Source organism: Monopterus albus, unplaced genomic scaffold (assembly GCF_001952655.1).
Source record: "Monopterus albus unplaced genomic scaffold, M_albus_1.0 scaffold344.1, whole genome shotgun sequence".
NCBI lineage: Eukaryota > Metazoa > Chordata > Actinopteri > Synbranchiformes > Synbranchidae > Monopterus > Monopterus albus.
This window is the reverse complement of record NW_018128224.1, coordinates 289,723-307,111: the sequence shown is the minus strand read 5'-3', so window position 1 is coordinate 307,111 and position 17,389 is coordinate 289,723. Positions and strand designations below refer to the sequence as shown.

At 42.3% G+C, this 17,389-nt stretch overlaps 2 protein-coding genes across 5 annotated transcripts in view; one reads left to right on the top strand and one right to left on the bottom strand.

Moving 5' to 3' along the window:
• Positions 1–2,586, bottom strand: part of mex3a (mex-3 RNA binding family member A) — a 14,776-nt gene extending 12,190 nt beyond the window's left edge. The window contains exon 1 of the mRNA XM_020625037.1: positions 1,803–2,586. Coding sequence (XP_020480693.1) covers positions 1,803–2,343 — 541 coding nt within the window. The 5' untranslated portion in view covers positions 2,344–2,586. The remainder of the gene's footprint in view (positions 1–1,802) is intronic.
• Positions 2,587–10,602: 8,016 nt separating this feature from the next.
• lmna (lamin A) overlaps positions 10,603–17,389 on the top strand; it is a 34,243-nt gene continuing 27,456 nt past the window's right edge. Inside the window, exons 1-3 of one of the 4 annotated variants that reach the window (XM_020625050.1) lie at positions 10,603–10,820; positions 14,448–14,574; positions 16,436–16,818. In XM_020625050.1, the coding sequence (XP_020480706.1) occupies positions 16,481–16,818 (338 nt within the window). In that variant the 5' untranslated portion in view covers positions 10,603–10,820; positions 14,448–14,574; positions 16,436–16,480. The other 3 variants (XM_020625049.1, XM_020625053.1, XM_020625052.1) reach the window with 3 other exon arrangements.

Here is a 17,389-nt window from a genome sequence, read left to right as displayed (position 1 = left end):
TGAGAACACCCTCAAGAATCAATACCCGTGACTCTGACAGGAGAAAATGATCATATCCAACCCTTCCTTCATGGCAGCATGCTCCATTTGCCAAATTCACCAGGCAGACTGTGATGCACCGTGCTGAGAGGAACGGGCCCGTATGTACTTCCAAATAATGAAGGGCTGGAATCAAAAGTAGCTCTTCTCAAATCCCAACAAATCAGCACTTCTTCTCAGTCAAGGCAAAAGGGCCCTCACGCTGCACTTGTGCTCACTGGATCCACCCTACAACTGTCTTCAGTTACCCAATTAAAATTCAAAACTTACCCTTCAAAGTAAAGAACAGGGGCCGCAACAGGAGACAAGGGGCACTTAGTGTGACAAACTAAATCCACATTAACAGACTACCAATAAAAAAGCCATCTAAACGCCTCTACACCCTGTGACATTATTCCAAACCTGTTTGTTTGTGTTGCAAGATAAATCAGGATTTGCTGACGGTTACCTCACCCACCCTGCAGTCTTTGTACTTCTCTCTCTGCCCAGCCCTCTATTTCTCCCTCTCCTGACAGGCCACCATGTGGTATTGAGAGTGTGCAGCGAAGTGGGGCTCATGAGGAGCCCCCTGGGTTGAGCTCCAAGGCGTGACTCCCATTCAGCTTTTAGATGCTATACTTTAAATTTCCTCTGCCCCGCTCACCCATGGGTTCATCGCATCAGTTGACAGTGGGTTGCAGCCACATAGCACCATCGCAAGCAGAAGAAAGACGAGGGAGAAAATCTGCTCCTGGGTTCCCTACTTCAAAAGCAACTTGGGTTCAAGCTTGTCCGTAGATGGATTGTACAAAAACATTAACTCCGATAAAGTGAAAAATCCCCTGACAACAGCTTTACTGCAAATAAGCACAAACAACAGACTATTCTGTTTTTAAAAAAGGATTCCCACCTCCTGGTGCAACTTCTCGCTGAGTCACACTTCAAGACTATCCCGTGTGCCAAGCAGCAACACTGTCTTAATGCGCCCCTCCCCTCATCCCCCGACTTTCACACCTTTGTTTGACAGCTGCTGTCATTCAACTTCAGGTCTTTGTCCAATAAAACACCTCCGAGTGTAAGAGAGACGGACTGAACCTGATATGTGCCTGGAATTGAACTTTCCAACTCCCTCGTTGAAAAAAAAAAAACAAGGGGACCACGCTTGCTCTATTGTCCAATTGTGTCACTGGGGCAGTGCGCAACATAAACAATGAGCTGAATACATTTGGAATAAGGCGGATCGGATGCCATCATTGCGACCAAATGTCTAATTCTGGTTATTTTCTTAACAATCGATCCGAAGTGAAACACTTCCCTGCCTTCGCCAGCCGCACGTTGCCTTTTTGAACAGTCTGGCGCGTCTCAGACGACAAAGGAAGCAAGTGCTCTCCCTGCTCCAGTGTCTGTGCGCTGACATTGATGGCGTGGATGTAGAATAATTCGCCGAGCAGAGAACGGGGCTTTCTCGTGCCTCTTTGCGAAATCAACCAAAAGCAAAAAATAAATAAAAAAAAATACACGCAAAGCAGCAAAGGACACGTTTCAATGCGAGTGCATGAGAACTTGCAACGTTGTAGCAGAAAAAGTGGGAGGCTTATGTCTCGGAGGAGTACAAAAACACGCGAGCACACACACCACTCCCTTTTCTTTGTTAAATAACAGCAGGTAACAGTTAGAGAACAAAAAACAAAGCACACGGAAAACCACGGCGGGGATGATGCACGCGGTTAGTGGGATAAAAACACAAGTTTGCAAGGGAAATAATTTACAAGCCAGCGGTTTACCTTGTCTCCCCACTATTTCGGCCACATGTTCAGAGCTGGGCACTGGAACGCATTCTGTTATGTTGCAGCCTCGTCCTTTCGTCTCACTTGAGGAGCTCTCATACAGGGCGCACAACTTGCTTTTCCCTTGCAGAATCGCCGTGTCCCCGCCACCCCCGACGCTGTTCGTGTGGTTGTGGTGGTTGTTGTTATTGTTACTCCGGTCCTGTACTCCTGTTGTTGGGGCTCCGCCGCCGTCCTCGCCTTCTCCGAGCCCCAGTAGAGACAACTGGCCCAGCGCGACCCTGAGGGCACGAGAGTCGTCTTCCTCCTCATCGGGCGGCACAAGGAGACCATCAGTTCCGAAGCCGGAGCCGGTCAGACCCCCGCCGTAGCCCCCATTTTTCTCCATGATCCCTGCTAGAACCAGCAGGCTAGGCATGGCTAACAAAAGAGTGTGTGAGACAAAGACAGGGGAAAGAGACTGGAGAAACAGCACCCGTGCCGCCTCCTCCTCACCCCTCCTCCTTCCAATTCCCCCCTTTGCGCTAGTCCCTCCCATAGACCGGCCCCCTCTCTCTCTCTATCCGCCAGACTTTCAGTAGGCTACTGTAGTCTCTCTCCGAGCTCCAAGCAAACGGGACCAGGCCGCCTGCACGATAGATAGGGCTGGGCGATGTGTTGCTCCACCCAGTCTGGTTTACACAGCTCTCCTCCTCGACGAGACAAAACGAGCCGCCCTCCCGTTGTACCATTCCGTCTCAAGTTCCCGAGCCTGTGGCAACTCACATCAAGCAGCCTAGGTCACCTATAGAAAGGAAGAATACCTCATCATTTAGCCTACCTCCTGCACCGCATCCTATCAACGCAGACTTGTTCACAGCTCAAGAGCTGCAGTGAAGCCTGAAACCCGCATTTTGGCGACTTATGTAAGAACAGCATCCAGGATGTAAACAGTTTGCTTTGAAAAGGTGCAAGTACAGTGCGCACATGGTCATCAGCCTAAAAGATGATGTCAGCGTCAGCTTTAAGAGACAAAACCAAGCAGTTCCTGTAAATTATGAGGGGAATCGCGGAGCATCTGCCATGAATTTTGAGAGTAAAGGAGTTTGTGACATTTTGGGGGGTCCGCCCACTTCTGTGTTGCCGTGCTTTGCGGCAGGTCACCGCGTTGTTGTCTCCGGCGCCGTTGCGCATGAAGATGTTGTGTATAGGAGGGAAATAGGGTGTCTGGGGGGAGGTGGGGCTGTATACGAGAAGGAGAAGAGAAAGGGAGTCGTCTGTCAGGCGTTGCAGACCATATGCAGCGGGGGAAACATCAGAAGAGCCCTCGCACATTTCCTATAAAAAGGGGCTTTGCAGCAGCCCCGGTGAACAAAGAACCGCGCCGTTCGTTTCGCGTGTGGACTCCCCAAGATGTCCTCGACAGAAGCCACGCCTGACGGCATGGTTGTAGTATATCACAAAGACTCAAACTGCAGTTAGTATAATACTATTAAGCGGGATTATATTAAAACAAACACAACATCAGACAGTTTCCCATTTTGTAGATTTTTTTCGGTTGCGAACAGATAACGCGTCTGCAACTTAAATCAGTCGTCATTAAAACCTGGAAAGTTACATTACACTTCAATAAATAAATAAGATCAACACGGGGAGATTTCTAATGTGCCATAATTATTTTACTGTGGAGTTGTAAGTTATTACACTTGGGTCATCATAAGAAATACAGCTTTAGGAAATATTGCCTGAGGTGTGGGCCTATTGCTGAGCAACAACTGATGTCCATGTTTTCAGCTTCCTCAAAGTGTCTGGGATGTACAGGGAGTATGTGTTGTGTAAGGCTACCTGAATGACAAGGCAAACTGGGGGGGATGTTTACTCTGGGAAAACATCAGATGCTCCACTGCTTCACCACCCACATTATTTCTCTACCCCACATGAAAATAAAGATATCCTACATGTGTTTAGCAATACACTGGGCTTAATGTCCACCGATGTTTAAGTTGCTGTTAGAGTAAATGTCAGTGAAATCAGTCAGTGTGTGTGCTTAGTGTTCACAAGGGAGGTGTTGAATTAACTCTGCAGACATTTGTGTGTGTTTAACCCCATCCATTACATTCAATGTATTATTCTCCGTCATACAGCATGCAGTTTCCCCACACTGTAACTGGGTTACAACTGTATTAACAGCAACAAAAGCACAAACAAGCTTCCATTTGGGCTTTCATGACAGACTGAGCATGGCATGTGACTCTTACAGAGATTCAGCATGAATATTTTAGCATTTCTAGTGAGAATGCCTTCTGCTTTTTAATAACACCGACTGAAGCAGCAATGTCATCATGAACTTCCAAACATCAGGGTCAAAAATAGGAACAATATAAATGTTGTGATAAAATGGTACCAGAAAGATAGAGCAGGTATATTTACATGCATAATCATAGTCTAGACATGCTCTCTGGGTGCCAATCAGGAAGGGGTTCATTCCCCAAGGGTGTGTTGCAGATGAGAACTCTCAGGGAGACTCCTGGTATGAGGCCGGGATTAAAACGTCCCCCACTCTGTCCAATAACATGAATTAAAAAGGAAAACAACAACAGCAGGAGGAGAGTAGGATGACGTGATGCATGAAGGACCAGAGGGTGGACCCAGGGGGTCTGCCCCCAATCCCCACCTCACCTAGTGGAGTGGTCAGAGGATTGGGTGAGGGCATGGTTCTGATGAGGAAAAGAGCCAAACAAGGACCAACCCCTCAGCGGTGCACAGAGTTTGCCAGTGTGTTCAAGAGGTCGTCTGGCTCCATTAAGGGGTCCACTGGGAGTCCAGAGCCCCAATCAATAATAAGCCTGGATCTGGGATCGTGTTTCCTCCTTTCATGCATCCCTCTGTGCGTGGAACTGTGACTTTGGTGTGGCCCGTTGGAGACCTGCTTTGTGATGCTGCTGTGCCACATAACCTTTGTGACCCTGAACTTAACCTTCTCTGGCTCTGATTGAACCGCAGCAGGCCTGATTTTTATTCAGACTGTGCTAGCTTTGGGCTACAATCGTCATTTGTACACTTGTGTTTCTGTGTGCACGTGTTTGCTACAGGATACTTGTGAACCCTAGAGTGCTGAGGTCATGTTACTTGCACATGAAAAACTCAATGATCATGACCATCTGTTCGTCACAGTGCTGTTTGTCTGGTTTTCCCCTGATGAAAGGCTGATTGGCATCTTTGGGGAGACGCTGTGGTTTACTGTGCTGCAGAGACACACCAACCCCTTTGTCCAAGAGCCCATGCAAATATTGCTTTCACGTATATGGACAGTATCCGTCTTTCAAAGACAACAGGATTAATAGGCTGTAAAGACACGTCTGGGAATCCCTAAAGGACATCCCTTTGACTTCCATGGCCAGATGTCCTTTTCAAGACTTTTCTGGTGCCCTGCTGTCCCTTGAATGAGGCTTCTGCGAGCACAAAGGGACATGTTAGCTAAGCACCACGTGCTGATGCCATAGTGAGCGGGCTCTCAGAGATGATGTAAGACCTCATGCAAATGATACCACATCTTGTGCTCATACACTGACAAGAGCCCAGTTGATCAGCTGAACAAATGAAACCATACATGTAGAGGTCACTTTGTGGGCGGGGCTTTTTCTGCCTGTATTCTTTTTCTTTTACTTTTATTAGTTTATTGGGTTTTTTTTTTGGGCTTTTATTTGTTGTAAAAAAAAATTCACAGTTGAGATATTTCTTTCAAGGGAGGATGGGCCTAGGCAGCAGCAGACTGGCTGCACATAATGATGATACAGTGCAACAAAAAAACAGAACAATAGTTTAGGGGGCTTGAAGAGGTAGTGGTGGTGTACAATTATAGCAGTATATAATAATAAAAACTTCATCATACTTAAAGCAGCTGTTTCTTTAACCTCATGTCTAATGTTGTTTAGGCTTTTCTGCAGGTTTAGCCATTATGCAGGGACCCGGATAATGAGGCATTTTTCTGCCAAACTCTGTTCCAACCTTAGGGTAAGTCAGCAAAAAACACAACAGTAAGTCTCACTTTTATTACCAGAAAATTATGCTCACTGTGTATGCTATACGCACAAATTTAAAGCTGCCCTTTCTTTGAATAATATAAGACATGACTTGACATTGAATGAATTATTGCTGATGATTTCAAGCAAAGCCTATGAGTTAAACTTTCCACTTGGAATTAGTTTAACTTAAATGTAATTTAATTAAAACCTAGGTTTTTATTCCACACCGGAGCCGGTCCTATTGGGTATAATCATTCACTCTTTACAGTGCATGGGGATTTGCTTTGTGAGCAGTGTGACCCACAAGTACGCTCAACTTGTTTTTCTCTGTATGAGTGAGAGTGTGAAAGTGTTGTCTTATCTTTAAGTTTGGGTGGATTTTTGCATTAATGAGTAATCTTTTTTTTTTATAAAATGTGGCAAAATGGTGAAAATGTTTTGGTCAGAACCCAGAAAGATTCCATTAAAATGATATCAAACAGAAATAAACAGCTAATCCTCACATTTGAAAATCTGAAACCAGAGAATGTTTGTCAAATTTGCTCAGTACATGAATAATCAATTACTAAAATCATTATTCATGACTTTTCTGATTAATTAGCTAATTGCTTCAGCCCTACTGCGTATGTGAACGCGCCTGTAGAAAATCCTCTGGGGCTGACGAACATCTCGACACTTTTTCCATAACCCCACAAACACTCAGCCTCTTCTTACCTGCTGTGAAGCACACATGCACATGACGCTGTTGCCCATACACTCACACCTCACCCTCTGACAACAAACACACACACACATACTGGGATGTTGTGATTGGGAGAGCTGATTCCAGCTGGGAATATGAGTCAGGTAGTATGACTTCATTGCTTTTTACGGGCATTAGGTCATCTCTCTCTCTCACTTTTCTTATTACCACCCCCCACCCCATCTGACTCTCTGATCACATTGATACTGTACAGCCAGTGACACACCTAGTGATGAGTAAGGCTCACCTCATCGCTTGCTTCCCAGATAGTGGTGATCTCAAGCATCTCAGAGCCTTGAACTCAGGAGTCCTGCTTGGCCTTCACTTTATTCTTGGCATTCATAGTCAATGTGCCAGGCAGTTGATTCAGATATTGTATTTACTGTACAAAATCAAAGAGAGCTTTGAAATTGCAGAAGGATTGGGTCATAGGATCAATATCATGGTGTAGAATGACTAACCGGGCCATATTTCAATTAAGAAATGTTGTTGCTAAATTTTGATGGTTTCTTAGAAAGAAATCCAGCACAAGATGAAGCTCCCCTTATTATATCAATGATAAAATCCCAAACAGATAAGCAGGTCATTTCAGACATGTATCATCACAGATTTAAAATGACTAAATACATTTCTTTTCATGTACTGCACTTATGTGCACTTTCTGGTAATTTTGCTTTACTTGAATATTTACATTTTATGGTGCAGTGCGTCACACCACTGATGGACCAAGTGCCATTATTCAGTTACACTACTTCAGTACAAATCTGAGGTATGTGTACTTTACTTAAGTATTTGTAAAGCTTCTCATATGTTATACAGTAGACAACACATCGGATCAGTTCAAGAAATATAATGCAACAGCACAACAGTGTATTATTACCTGGTTAAAATGATTTATACTTTTAGCATTTACAAGATTAAAATCTTGTTTACACATTAATGCATATGTAACAGTGAAACAAAATATAACACTCTGGAAGGTGCCATTCTGAATAATGAGTCCTTCCGCATTTGATACTTAAAGGATGTTTTGGTGATAATACTTCTGCATTATAAAAATCTGAATGCAGAACTTTTATTTCTAGCAGAGTATAATTTACATTGTGGTATTTCTAATTTTACTTAAGTAAAAGATTTGAATACTTTTTCCATTACTATTTTATCATTCTTCTCTATTACATTTCAGAGGGAAACAATCAGCTTTTTAATATACTACTAGTAGATTTATCTAAGCAGATCAAATGTTTACATGAAAACATGATCAGCTTAGTAATAAAATTGCCTGTTTTGTGAAGTCAAAGACAGTCCCCCCCCCCACACACACATTTTGGAGCAGAAATCTAACCTGTCATGGAATGCTGCATTCAAGAGTAGCCGGCGGTATCATGGTGCAACTGTCTGAAATAAACCGGACAGAGCTGCAATGGAAAAACTAAACCTTCACTTGACTATTGTATGATTCTTTATACTATGCCATAAAATTTCAGAATTACCTATTTTGCATCATATCTTACTACAGTTATTTAACATGTAATAGTAGTAGTTACAAGTTAAATCAAAGTACAATTTAACAGCCCCATCTAACCGGCTATAGCATTAAATGCATTAATAATAATGATCCAATAATAATTTTAACACTGTGGTGTTTCTACTTTTAGTCAAATAAAGAATGATAATCCCACCTCTGTTTGAAGGGGTCCATTTAGCACAGTGAGTGCTTTTACTTTGGGCACTCTAAGTACATTTTGTTTAATTTTGAATGCAGCACTTTTATGTGTATTTGAATATTTTTATGTTGCTACTGTTATTTATTGTTTGTGATTTGTGATTTTAACGGTTTTATGTGACTGTGTATCATCCAGAGGGGTTTGTAGATTGGTCTTTTGGACAAACGGGACACTCTAATACTGATTCTTATTCACAGTGTGGTTTTCATGGCAAAACAAAGATTAAATAATAATAAAAAAAAACAATAAATAATAAACAAACAATCAATAAAGCATATTTAGATGTTTCTATGTTGGGGTGAACCATGTGTCCTGAAAGGTACACCCTTGGTTCTTAAGGTGATTTGGGGATATTTTGGGGGTTACTGCTTTGTACCAAAGTGTCAGTACACTTCCATGTTTCAGAGAAACAGACTAATACTTCCCTGAAGGTGTAGTATTGGTACCAGAGTAGGCTATGATCACAGTAAGCGTGAGTACATTCTCAGACCATGTTTCTTCAGAGGCATGATGCCTCCAAGTTGACCCGCAGTACTGTTCCATCATTTATGAACATTATGAATGTAAACAAACCATTTACTGCTCAGTAATGTAGGTCATGTAAAATTCATCTTCAGCTGTTACATAATGATAAGCATACCCACCAAGTGCTCTGTAAAATATCTCGAGCAGCACACATCAGTTGTTTTTAATTTGTGTTTTTGTTTGTATGTAGAATGAGTTTGGGATCACAGGGAATTAAACTGACTGCGCCATTCAACTGGGCCATCTGTACAGCTCGATAGTGGCAGTCGTGCTGGTATAGTGGCCTTGAGGAATATTTGTATGATGCTCCCTGGCTGCCACTTTAATTAAATTATCAATTCATGTGAAACCTAGCACAGGTCAGTATATCAATCACTGCCAGTGTGGGTCCTTGGAGTCACAGGGGCCCCTGAGGGCCCTCCAGGGGGCGCAGCATGAAATTAATAACACGGTTGTTTCATTCATTTCAAGCTAATGACAGACAAGTGGTGTTACAATAGGTATCTGAATTGTGATGTGAAGTAACATTTTTCTCAGGCAAAGAAGACAAACAATGAAACTGGTAGTGGTGGAGGAAGTTTTCAGACCCTTTACTTAAGTAAGATTAGCATTACCACCGTGCAGACGGTTCTTTGCAAGTCCAATATTTCTTAAATAATTCAAAAGTAAGTAACATTAGCAAAACCTGACCTGAAGTATCAAAATTAAAATGTATTGTTATGCTAAAGTTGAATGTTACACTGTTATAAATTATCACTTGAATTATTATCACTGGTGGAAAGCAAGAAATTTACTCAGGTTCTGTAACTGAACACAGTTTAAAGGTAGCTGTACTTGAGTATTTCCATTTCATACAACTTTATACTCCATTTTGAAGGCAAATACTGCCCCTTGTTGTTGTATAACTTCATGCAATACAATAATATATCATATACCTGCATGAAATGGGCCATTCTGTAAAATGATACTTTTACTTTTGGTATGGTACTTTTAGTACATTTTGATGTACTGTTTACTATATGTTTGTAGTTTGTTTATACTGCTTCTGCATTGTTTGCACTGTTTGTTGATGTTAATACTGCTAATTTGTTATATTACACAGCCTTATGCTGGTTTACTGTTTGCACATTGAGAGCCGATGTACCTGAGTCAAATTCCTCATGTGTCCGTCACGCCTGGCCAATAAAGCTGATTCTGATTCTAATACCAATGTACTTTTAAATGACTATGTTTTGAAATGAAGGACTTTAACTTCTAACAGGTTATTTATACACTGTGTTGTTGCTGCTTTTACTGAAGTATAACCTGATTATTTCTTCCACCACTGATCATTATTATTGAAACTTTGGGTTTAACTGTGGAAGCTGTTCAAAGTGAAGCTATAAATACTATTAAGTAGTAGGAAGAAAACAGCAATGTATTTTTGTGTGTAAAATCGTATTTTGTACAGTAACTAGCAAAATGTACAGTTTATTATTCTGACACACAGTGGAGAATAACTGTGGAGTAAAAGGTAAAACAAGTGAGTAACTGTAGCATACCTACAGTGTAATGTAATTACATTACACCTCTGTTAGGATCTGTGTAAATTTATTTAAAATTATTGTATCTTTTACTACAAGGAACATTTTACCTCACCTTCCTGTATCCATCCATCCATCCATCCTTCCCTCCATCCATCCATCCATCCATCCAATCCTCACCAACTAAACATAATCTCAGTACCATACTGAGCAAAGTGTTAGACACGGCCGCCAGGTGGCGCCTGTAGGCTGCACAGTAATTAGCACAGATTGGCAGCCCAATCAAGTGTGTTAATTCGCAGGTGTCTGTTGGCTGCTACCTCGGCGCGGTGGAGTTCAGCCCTCACCGATTTGGTTCACACATAACTTGGCCTAGTGGATAATACAATACTTAAGTGGACTGTCGACATTTGGAAAGGTCAAAGGTGGCTGTGAAAAGAGGAGAGGTGTTCGAAACAACCGCAGACAAGCTTCATTCTTTCCAAATTGAAAAGGTAAGAAGACGGTTTAGACTGCTGGAGTAAAAAGTCGTCTTTTTTTAACTAGTACACATTTGTTTATGGTGCTTATTTGATGCAGGCACGGCCCCGAACCAGTTGTTGACCTCAGTCAACCACGTTGAAAGAGTTCACCCGTGAGTTTTCATTCAGTGTGCCAGCCGGTGGGTGTCGCTTCGTTTCTGTCCTGTGCTGGTGAATGAGCTGAGGTGATGCTCTGTGCGGCCGAGCAGACAGGGGGCGCCAGAGCGACGCAGTGTGACAGCTGCAGCACCATTCATGAGGAAAACACGGGGACTATAGGGGTAGCCAGTTTATTAGGTACACCCGAGCTCAATTTAATGCAATAAATCCAGCCTTCATGAATGTTACAATGAACAGGCTTTTAAAATGCTCAGTTGGAGGGTTTAGTTTGTGGTGCTGATGAACTGTATCACATGACACTCAGGGGCTTTTGATTTCTTTTGTCTACTCCTTTAAATGAGTAGTCTGTACTTGGTGTATATTAGATTAGATAATGTACACTGTGATTACATATTTAAATATTTTAGGGTTGTAACAATCACTTCATCACTGTGAAGAAATACCAAACATGCCAGCTTCTCAGAAGTCCCATGGCTTGATACTTTTTTCTTTTGTTATACATGGTAATGAATGTTATATTTTGGGGTTGTAAGTAAATCGCCGTGGACTGTGGGAAATTGGCATTTTTCACGTTTTATAGACAAAAATAAATGATGAAAATTAGTCAGAGCCCTAAAATATTTAGAATTACAAAATATTAAACACTTTTGTTATATCCGAGTGTAGTGGCACCTCTGAGTTCTCTCAGTAAAACAAAATGACATGTTAAATTAAATTATAGGATGTTTTTCAAGTATGTCTTTAAAAAAGACTTAGCCACTGTAATTCTTCCTAAAAGTGCCTCAGAATTGTACTTAAGTAGAGTAAAGACACTTTTACTTTGTACAGCAGTAAAAACAGAGTGGATGATACACTGACAAAAAGATGGAACCCATAGTAGTTGAAGATTATTCAGTTTTGATGTGGGTATTCTGTCCCCTCTACATTTTCCTCAGTTTCCCCCTGGGAGAGTTACTTCCTCATGTTGCTGATTGAAGCAATGAGACAAGCTTCTGATGCTCCCTCATGGTTTATCTGTGCAGACACACCCAGTCTCTCAGTAAAGATAACAGATTGTTTTGCTTGTCCCAGAAATGCAGTTCCACGTTACAAGCACTTTATGAGGAACAAAATAAATGAATTTACATAAGATTAAAGCCTGTTTTGGTAATTTAGAGAATAATTTGCATGGTAAACAAAACAAAGGCTCACAAAGCAACAGTTATTTGACATTACATTACACGATATGCATGTAGAAATGGACAGAGTATCAAACTAAGAAAGAAAAACAGAACATGTAGTTTCTGTTTATATCATATCAAAATCTTATAGATTGGACCAAGATATGATATCACTTTTGGTTAATGGTTAAAGAACATGTGAACAAAGCTTGAGATAACGCAGTCGGAAGCCCTTTTGAATCAGAGCTGCTGCTGAGGTACTGAGCTAATTCAAAGACAGTTAATGTGTAGTTTGTCTGATGAAAGATTAATGCTCCTGTGAGCTGTTAAATCATCTAAATTAGTTGTTGTATTGTGACATTATCTGAGAAATGATCTCAACATGAGATAATACTGTACGTCTGTGCAGGAAGAAGAAAAGGTGATAAGGGAGTAGGATGAAAAGGAGAAGCACTTTTTTCAATGCATGTGTGAGCTGTTCCTCAGCTTTTGAAACAGGAATAGGTGCCTTGGTGCGGTAGGCACTGTTTATAGTTGCCTTCTTGGCTTTAAAAAAAGATAAAAATTTCCTTCTTACACCAAATATTATCATGCTCATTGCTCTTTTCTCCAAGGAGAGCAACAAGTAAATGGCTCATGATGGAGAAATTCAACCTTTATTCTGTGCAGCGGGCACACCTTGTGTTTTTTGCTGCACACTTGGAATGCTATGAAAGCAGAGCGAGAGCGTCGACGAATGAGACGCAGACAATAAGAAACCCGCTTGCTAATGCATCGTTTAGTTCTTGTCTTGGTGTGTTGCATCAAATCCTGTCGTGCCTGTTCCTGTCACTGAACTTGATGAGGGGTTCAGACTCCTGCTGTAAGTCAGACAGGCTACTGGAATATGTCAGTAGCAGCTTGTTGATGGTTGAAAAGTGATTGTGAACATTTAAAAATTTCTGCATCTCATTATTTAAAGCAGCATTTAGATAATCTAGAAACAAAATATTTACCCCTACTAGTCCCTTGCTCATAGAAGTAATAAGGGATTTAGGCTTGTCTTCAAATACCAGTATGTAAAGAGTTCTGAAACAATGAATTCGTTATTGATCATCAACCTGTAATTTATGGCAGAAACATCCCTTTTCTGCTTCAGGATCTAGCTTGCATCATATCTCATATGTGATAGCATTTATAATAAGATTTCATTGTTTGTGCAAAAGAAGAGACTAGCTGATTTTTAGGAAACCTTGAGTGGGGCGCCAGTACAGCATTCGGAAACAGGCTGAAAAACCTGAAATGGAGAGACGAAGAAAGAGAGAGAGGAGGTGAGGCGGAGAGCAGGAGGAGGGTGAGCTGTTTGTAAAGGGAGTGTGACTCAGACAGGCAGCTTCAGAGGCTGACATCTCCTTTCCACTGGAAGGCCACACCGGAGGCACTGGGCCTGCCCCATGCCCAAAAACAGAGATGCTGTCTTGCCCCTTGTTTAACCACATGCGCAGGCAAAGACACACGCACACACACACACACACACACACACACACAAATGGACTAACTTGCATTTCCATGGTGAGGAGACACATACGCACACAGAAAACATCTTTTTCCCCTGCATCAGAACTTGATTGGACCTATGATTCCATTAACTCCACCCCGAGGAAATAAATATAAGACCAGAATCTACTTGGGTTTGAATGTCAGACCTCTGGACTTTCAAGATGACTTTTGTGGGAATTATTCACTGGGAATATACTGTCAAACACTGGTGGACTTTTTGCGTTTTGGATTCAGTGGACGAGCTTGTCAGTGGGTTGTTTTTCTGCCCTGGGTAACAGCAGAGCCCTGCCATCAGCTGATGAGTGATTTGTATGTACTTCAGACATGTTCTATTGCCTTGCTATGTCATGTTTGTGTGAGCCATCTCTGTTCCTTTCTACAGTCAGGATTTTATTTTTTTTTTTGCTTGATAAAAACGAAACATAAATCTGTATTTGCGTTAGAATTGGCTTTCACAGCCGTTTTCAACCAGAAAAGTAGGTTAAAAATATATTCTTCTTCAGAGGAGGGTGAGATCCACACGTTCACACGCTTTGATCCACCTGAAAGCTGTTCTTCAGCGTCACTGTGTTTTGTTGACAGACCACTTGCAGCAGTCGCTGAGGTCAGTCAGTCTGCAGGGCTCTGAGTTAAATGAGTGAGGAAAAGATATGGGCAGTGCAGAGAGAGACATAAAACCCAGCAGCTGCTTTGTGCACACACACAGTCTGTCTATCCTGGCTCCTCCTCACAGCCCAACCCTCCCCTCTCTTGTGCTCACGCCCCCTCTCTCCCTCTTCAGCATAGGTAGGTGTGCAGTGAGCGACAGCTAGGATAGCAGTTCAGGGCACGAGCCAAAGGCGCACACACCCACCAGCAGAGAGCAAGACTGCATTATTCATCGGATCCTCTTCTCTACACCCCTTAGGGTACAGCACACACACTCACATCAGCTCACATACACGCAACCCAGTAGCTAAACTTCTAGAAAGGTCCTGTACACACACTCTTAGCCCCGTCAGCAGACTGCGGTCTAGAGGCCTTCACACAGCTGAGGTAAGGTTCAGTTTCCTCGGACTTTAGTCAGCCTGTGGAACTTTTTCTGTTGGTCATCCCGTATAGGCGGCGCTGCTGTTGTGTAAAGAATGTGGTCATAATTTAGTGCCTGTTTAACTTGTTCAGTCAGTTCATAGCTAGTTTCATGTTGACAGGGGTGGTGTGGACTAACTTTGTAACTTGAAAAGCTGTAGCTCATTTTAATGCCTGGTGTTGTTTTAGAGTGGGACATCAGACAGCAGCTGTTAATGATCGGCTTGTTCTGGGAGCCTAAATGGATACTTCATTTATTCAGAGTACTTGAGCGTGTAAGAGTTTGGTCCTGTGGGCGTGTGCACACATGATGTGCACGCATGCCTACCCACATGGGCGTGCATGTCCTTCTGTGCACTCGGTAATGGGCGGTGAGGGGATGGATGGAGTCTGGTGCGTCCACCCACTCCTTTGCCAAACCGGAGAAGGCTTTTCTCTTCGTTCTGTGGGAAAGGCCTGTTAGTGTATGAGTGGGGCAGCAGCTGTAGAAGAAAATAGTTCTTAAGTCACATCTGTTTTACCACAGATGATGCTCTCAGTGCTGATACAGTTATTAATATTGTTGAAGGCTTTCTTAATTGCAGACAAAAACATTATTGCTTGGTTTGATTCAGGGGTTATTAGATTTATAGCTTGACATTTTGCTGAAATTTATAATGTTGGAGGCATTTCATGAAAATGTCAAAAATGTTGATCAATTAAAAAGAAAATTCAAGATTATATTTCCAATGGCAGAAACGTTAATGCAGATTTCTTGTATTTATTTGACTGTTGGCAAACCAGCAATGACAAAGTGGATGGATGTCCTTATCAGGGCATGATACAGCTTGTTTATAATATGAGTCAACCCTTTGGTATTATGATCACTTCTGGTTATGGAGAAGAGGAATCCCATAAATGAGCACAGTAAATGAGTGGAAGCAATTAGAAGCTTTTTTTTTTTAATGGCTTGCCTACATTTTAGCAAAAACTCTAGGGAGGGGAGGAGGAGGGAAATGTTTTTATTTATTTTTCTGTCCCCAGTTGCAGCTGCATATTTTAAGCCTAATTATAAAAGTGTTTAATTGCCTTGTAAGTGAGCCGAAGGTTGGGGTTGGAGTACGAGGGAAATAGCTTAGGTGTGAGCTGCATCAAGTGGCTTAACTACGCCTGCAACAAGTTAATGGAGCCGGAGGAGGGAACAGCATGGCGGATGTTATGACAGTGTGTTACACTTTGCAGTGAAAATACCGGTGTGGATAAGGGATGTTATCAGAAGCACTAAAAGCAGGAAAAATACAGGAAAATGCTGGCACCGTTTTTTAAATATAATAAAATTAGTTTTTGCATCCAAAAGGACTAAAAGAAAAACAGAACTTGGAACAGAATAGAATTCTTATGAACAAACTCTGCCTCTTGAAATTATCCTACACAATTTAAATACAATAGAGGATGGGTATTAAATAATGTGGAAATGGATCCTCAAATACATTATTTTGCAGACCTGTGAGCAGATCTAGCACTGAAGGCAGGCTGCCCAGACAAGGATTAGGGTTATGCAAGGCTGGAACATTTCGTCACTATAAACTCTATTAAAGTTTAACGTGCTTTGGTGCACTGCGTTTCTAAGGAAGGCAGCCATAGAAACACAGGCTGGTTATACTGTATGGTAGATACTGTGGTTCTCATTAAGTCTTTTTCCATTTCCCTCCTCCCCCACAGCCAGTGACTCACCCCCCGTGCACCTTGTGCTGAGCCATTATTGTCATGGAAACCCCAAGCCAGAAACGCACCAGCCGTGGTCCCACTGCCTCCCCGACCCGCATCACCAGGCTGCAGGAGAAGGAGGAACTGTGCAACCTCAATGACCGGCTGGCTGTCTACATAGACAAGGTGCGTTCGCTGGAGGTGGAGAACGCCGGGCTGCGGCTACGCATCTCTGAATCGGAGTCTTTGATCACCCGTGATCTGTCAGGCATAAAGGCAGCTTATGAGTCAGAGCTGGCCGATGCCCGCAAGACCCTGGACCAGGTGGCCAAGGAGCGAGCACGTCTGCAGATTGAGCTGAGCAAGATCAAGGAGGAGCACAAGGACCTTAAGGCCAGGTAGGAGGAGCATTTGGATGGCGCATGAATGGGAGGGGCTGTGGTACAGCAGTGATGAAACAAAGTGGATGTGGCTTCATATTCAGTATGCCTTATCATATTTATGCAACATATTAACATACTAATATGCAACATGTTAGTATTTTGTGCATCCATCATCTTCATTTCTTTTTTCAATGTAGTAGATTAACCAGGCTTTCATGTAGTTATACTTCAAAGTCAGCAGAGCGACTTGGAGCCATCCATTTGAAGTAGTGCTGCTGTGCTGATGTTATAATATTTATTTGCTGTTGTCTGGGAACTTAGTAGGGGAATTCCCTGCCTGTTTGGCAAGTGATACCACAGTAACTTGGGAATGTATCAGGGGTTTATACTCTGTGGAGCAGCACATTACTGTGGCCCATTAGCTAGCACAGTTTTAGACTTATTTTTTTTATGTTAGTGTTTCAAAAACATCTCATAGCAGTGGATAAGGTGGTACTGCAGTCAAAACAACTGGTATGCCTCCGGTTCACACCCGATTTTTTTCGTTCTGGCTGAGGTAGTCCAACACTCTAATGTACGAGCAGGA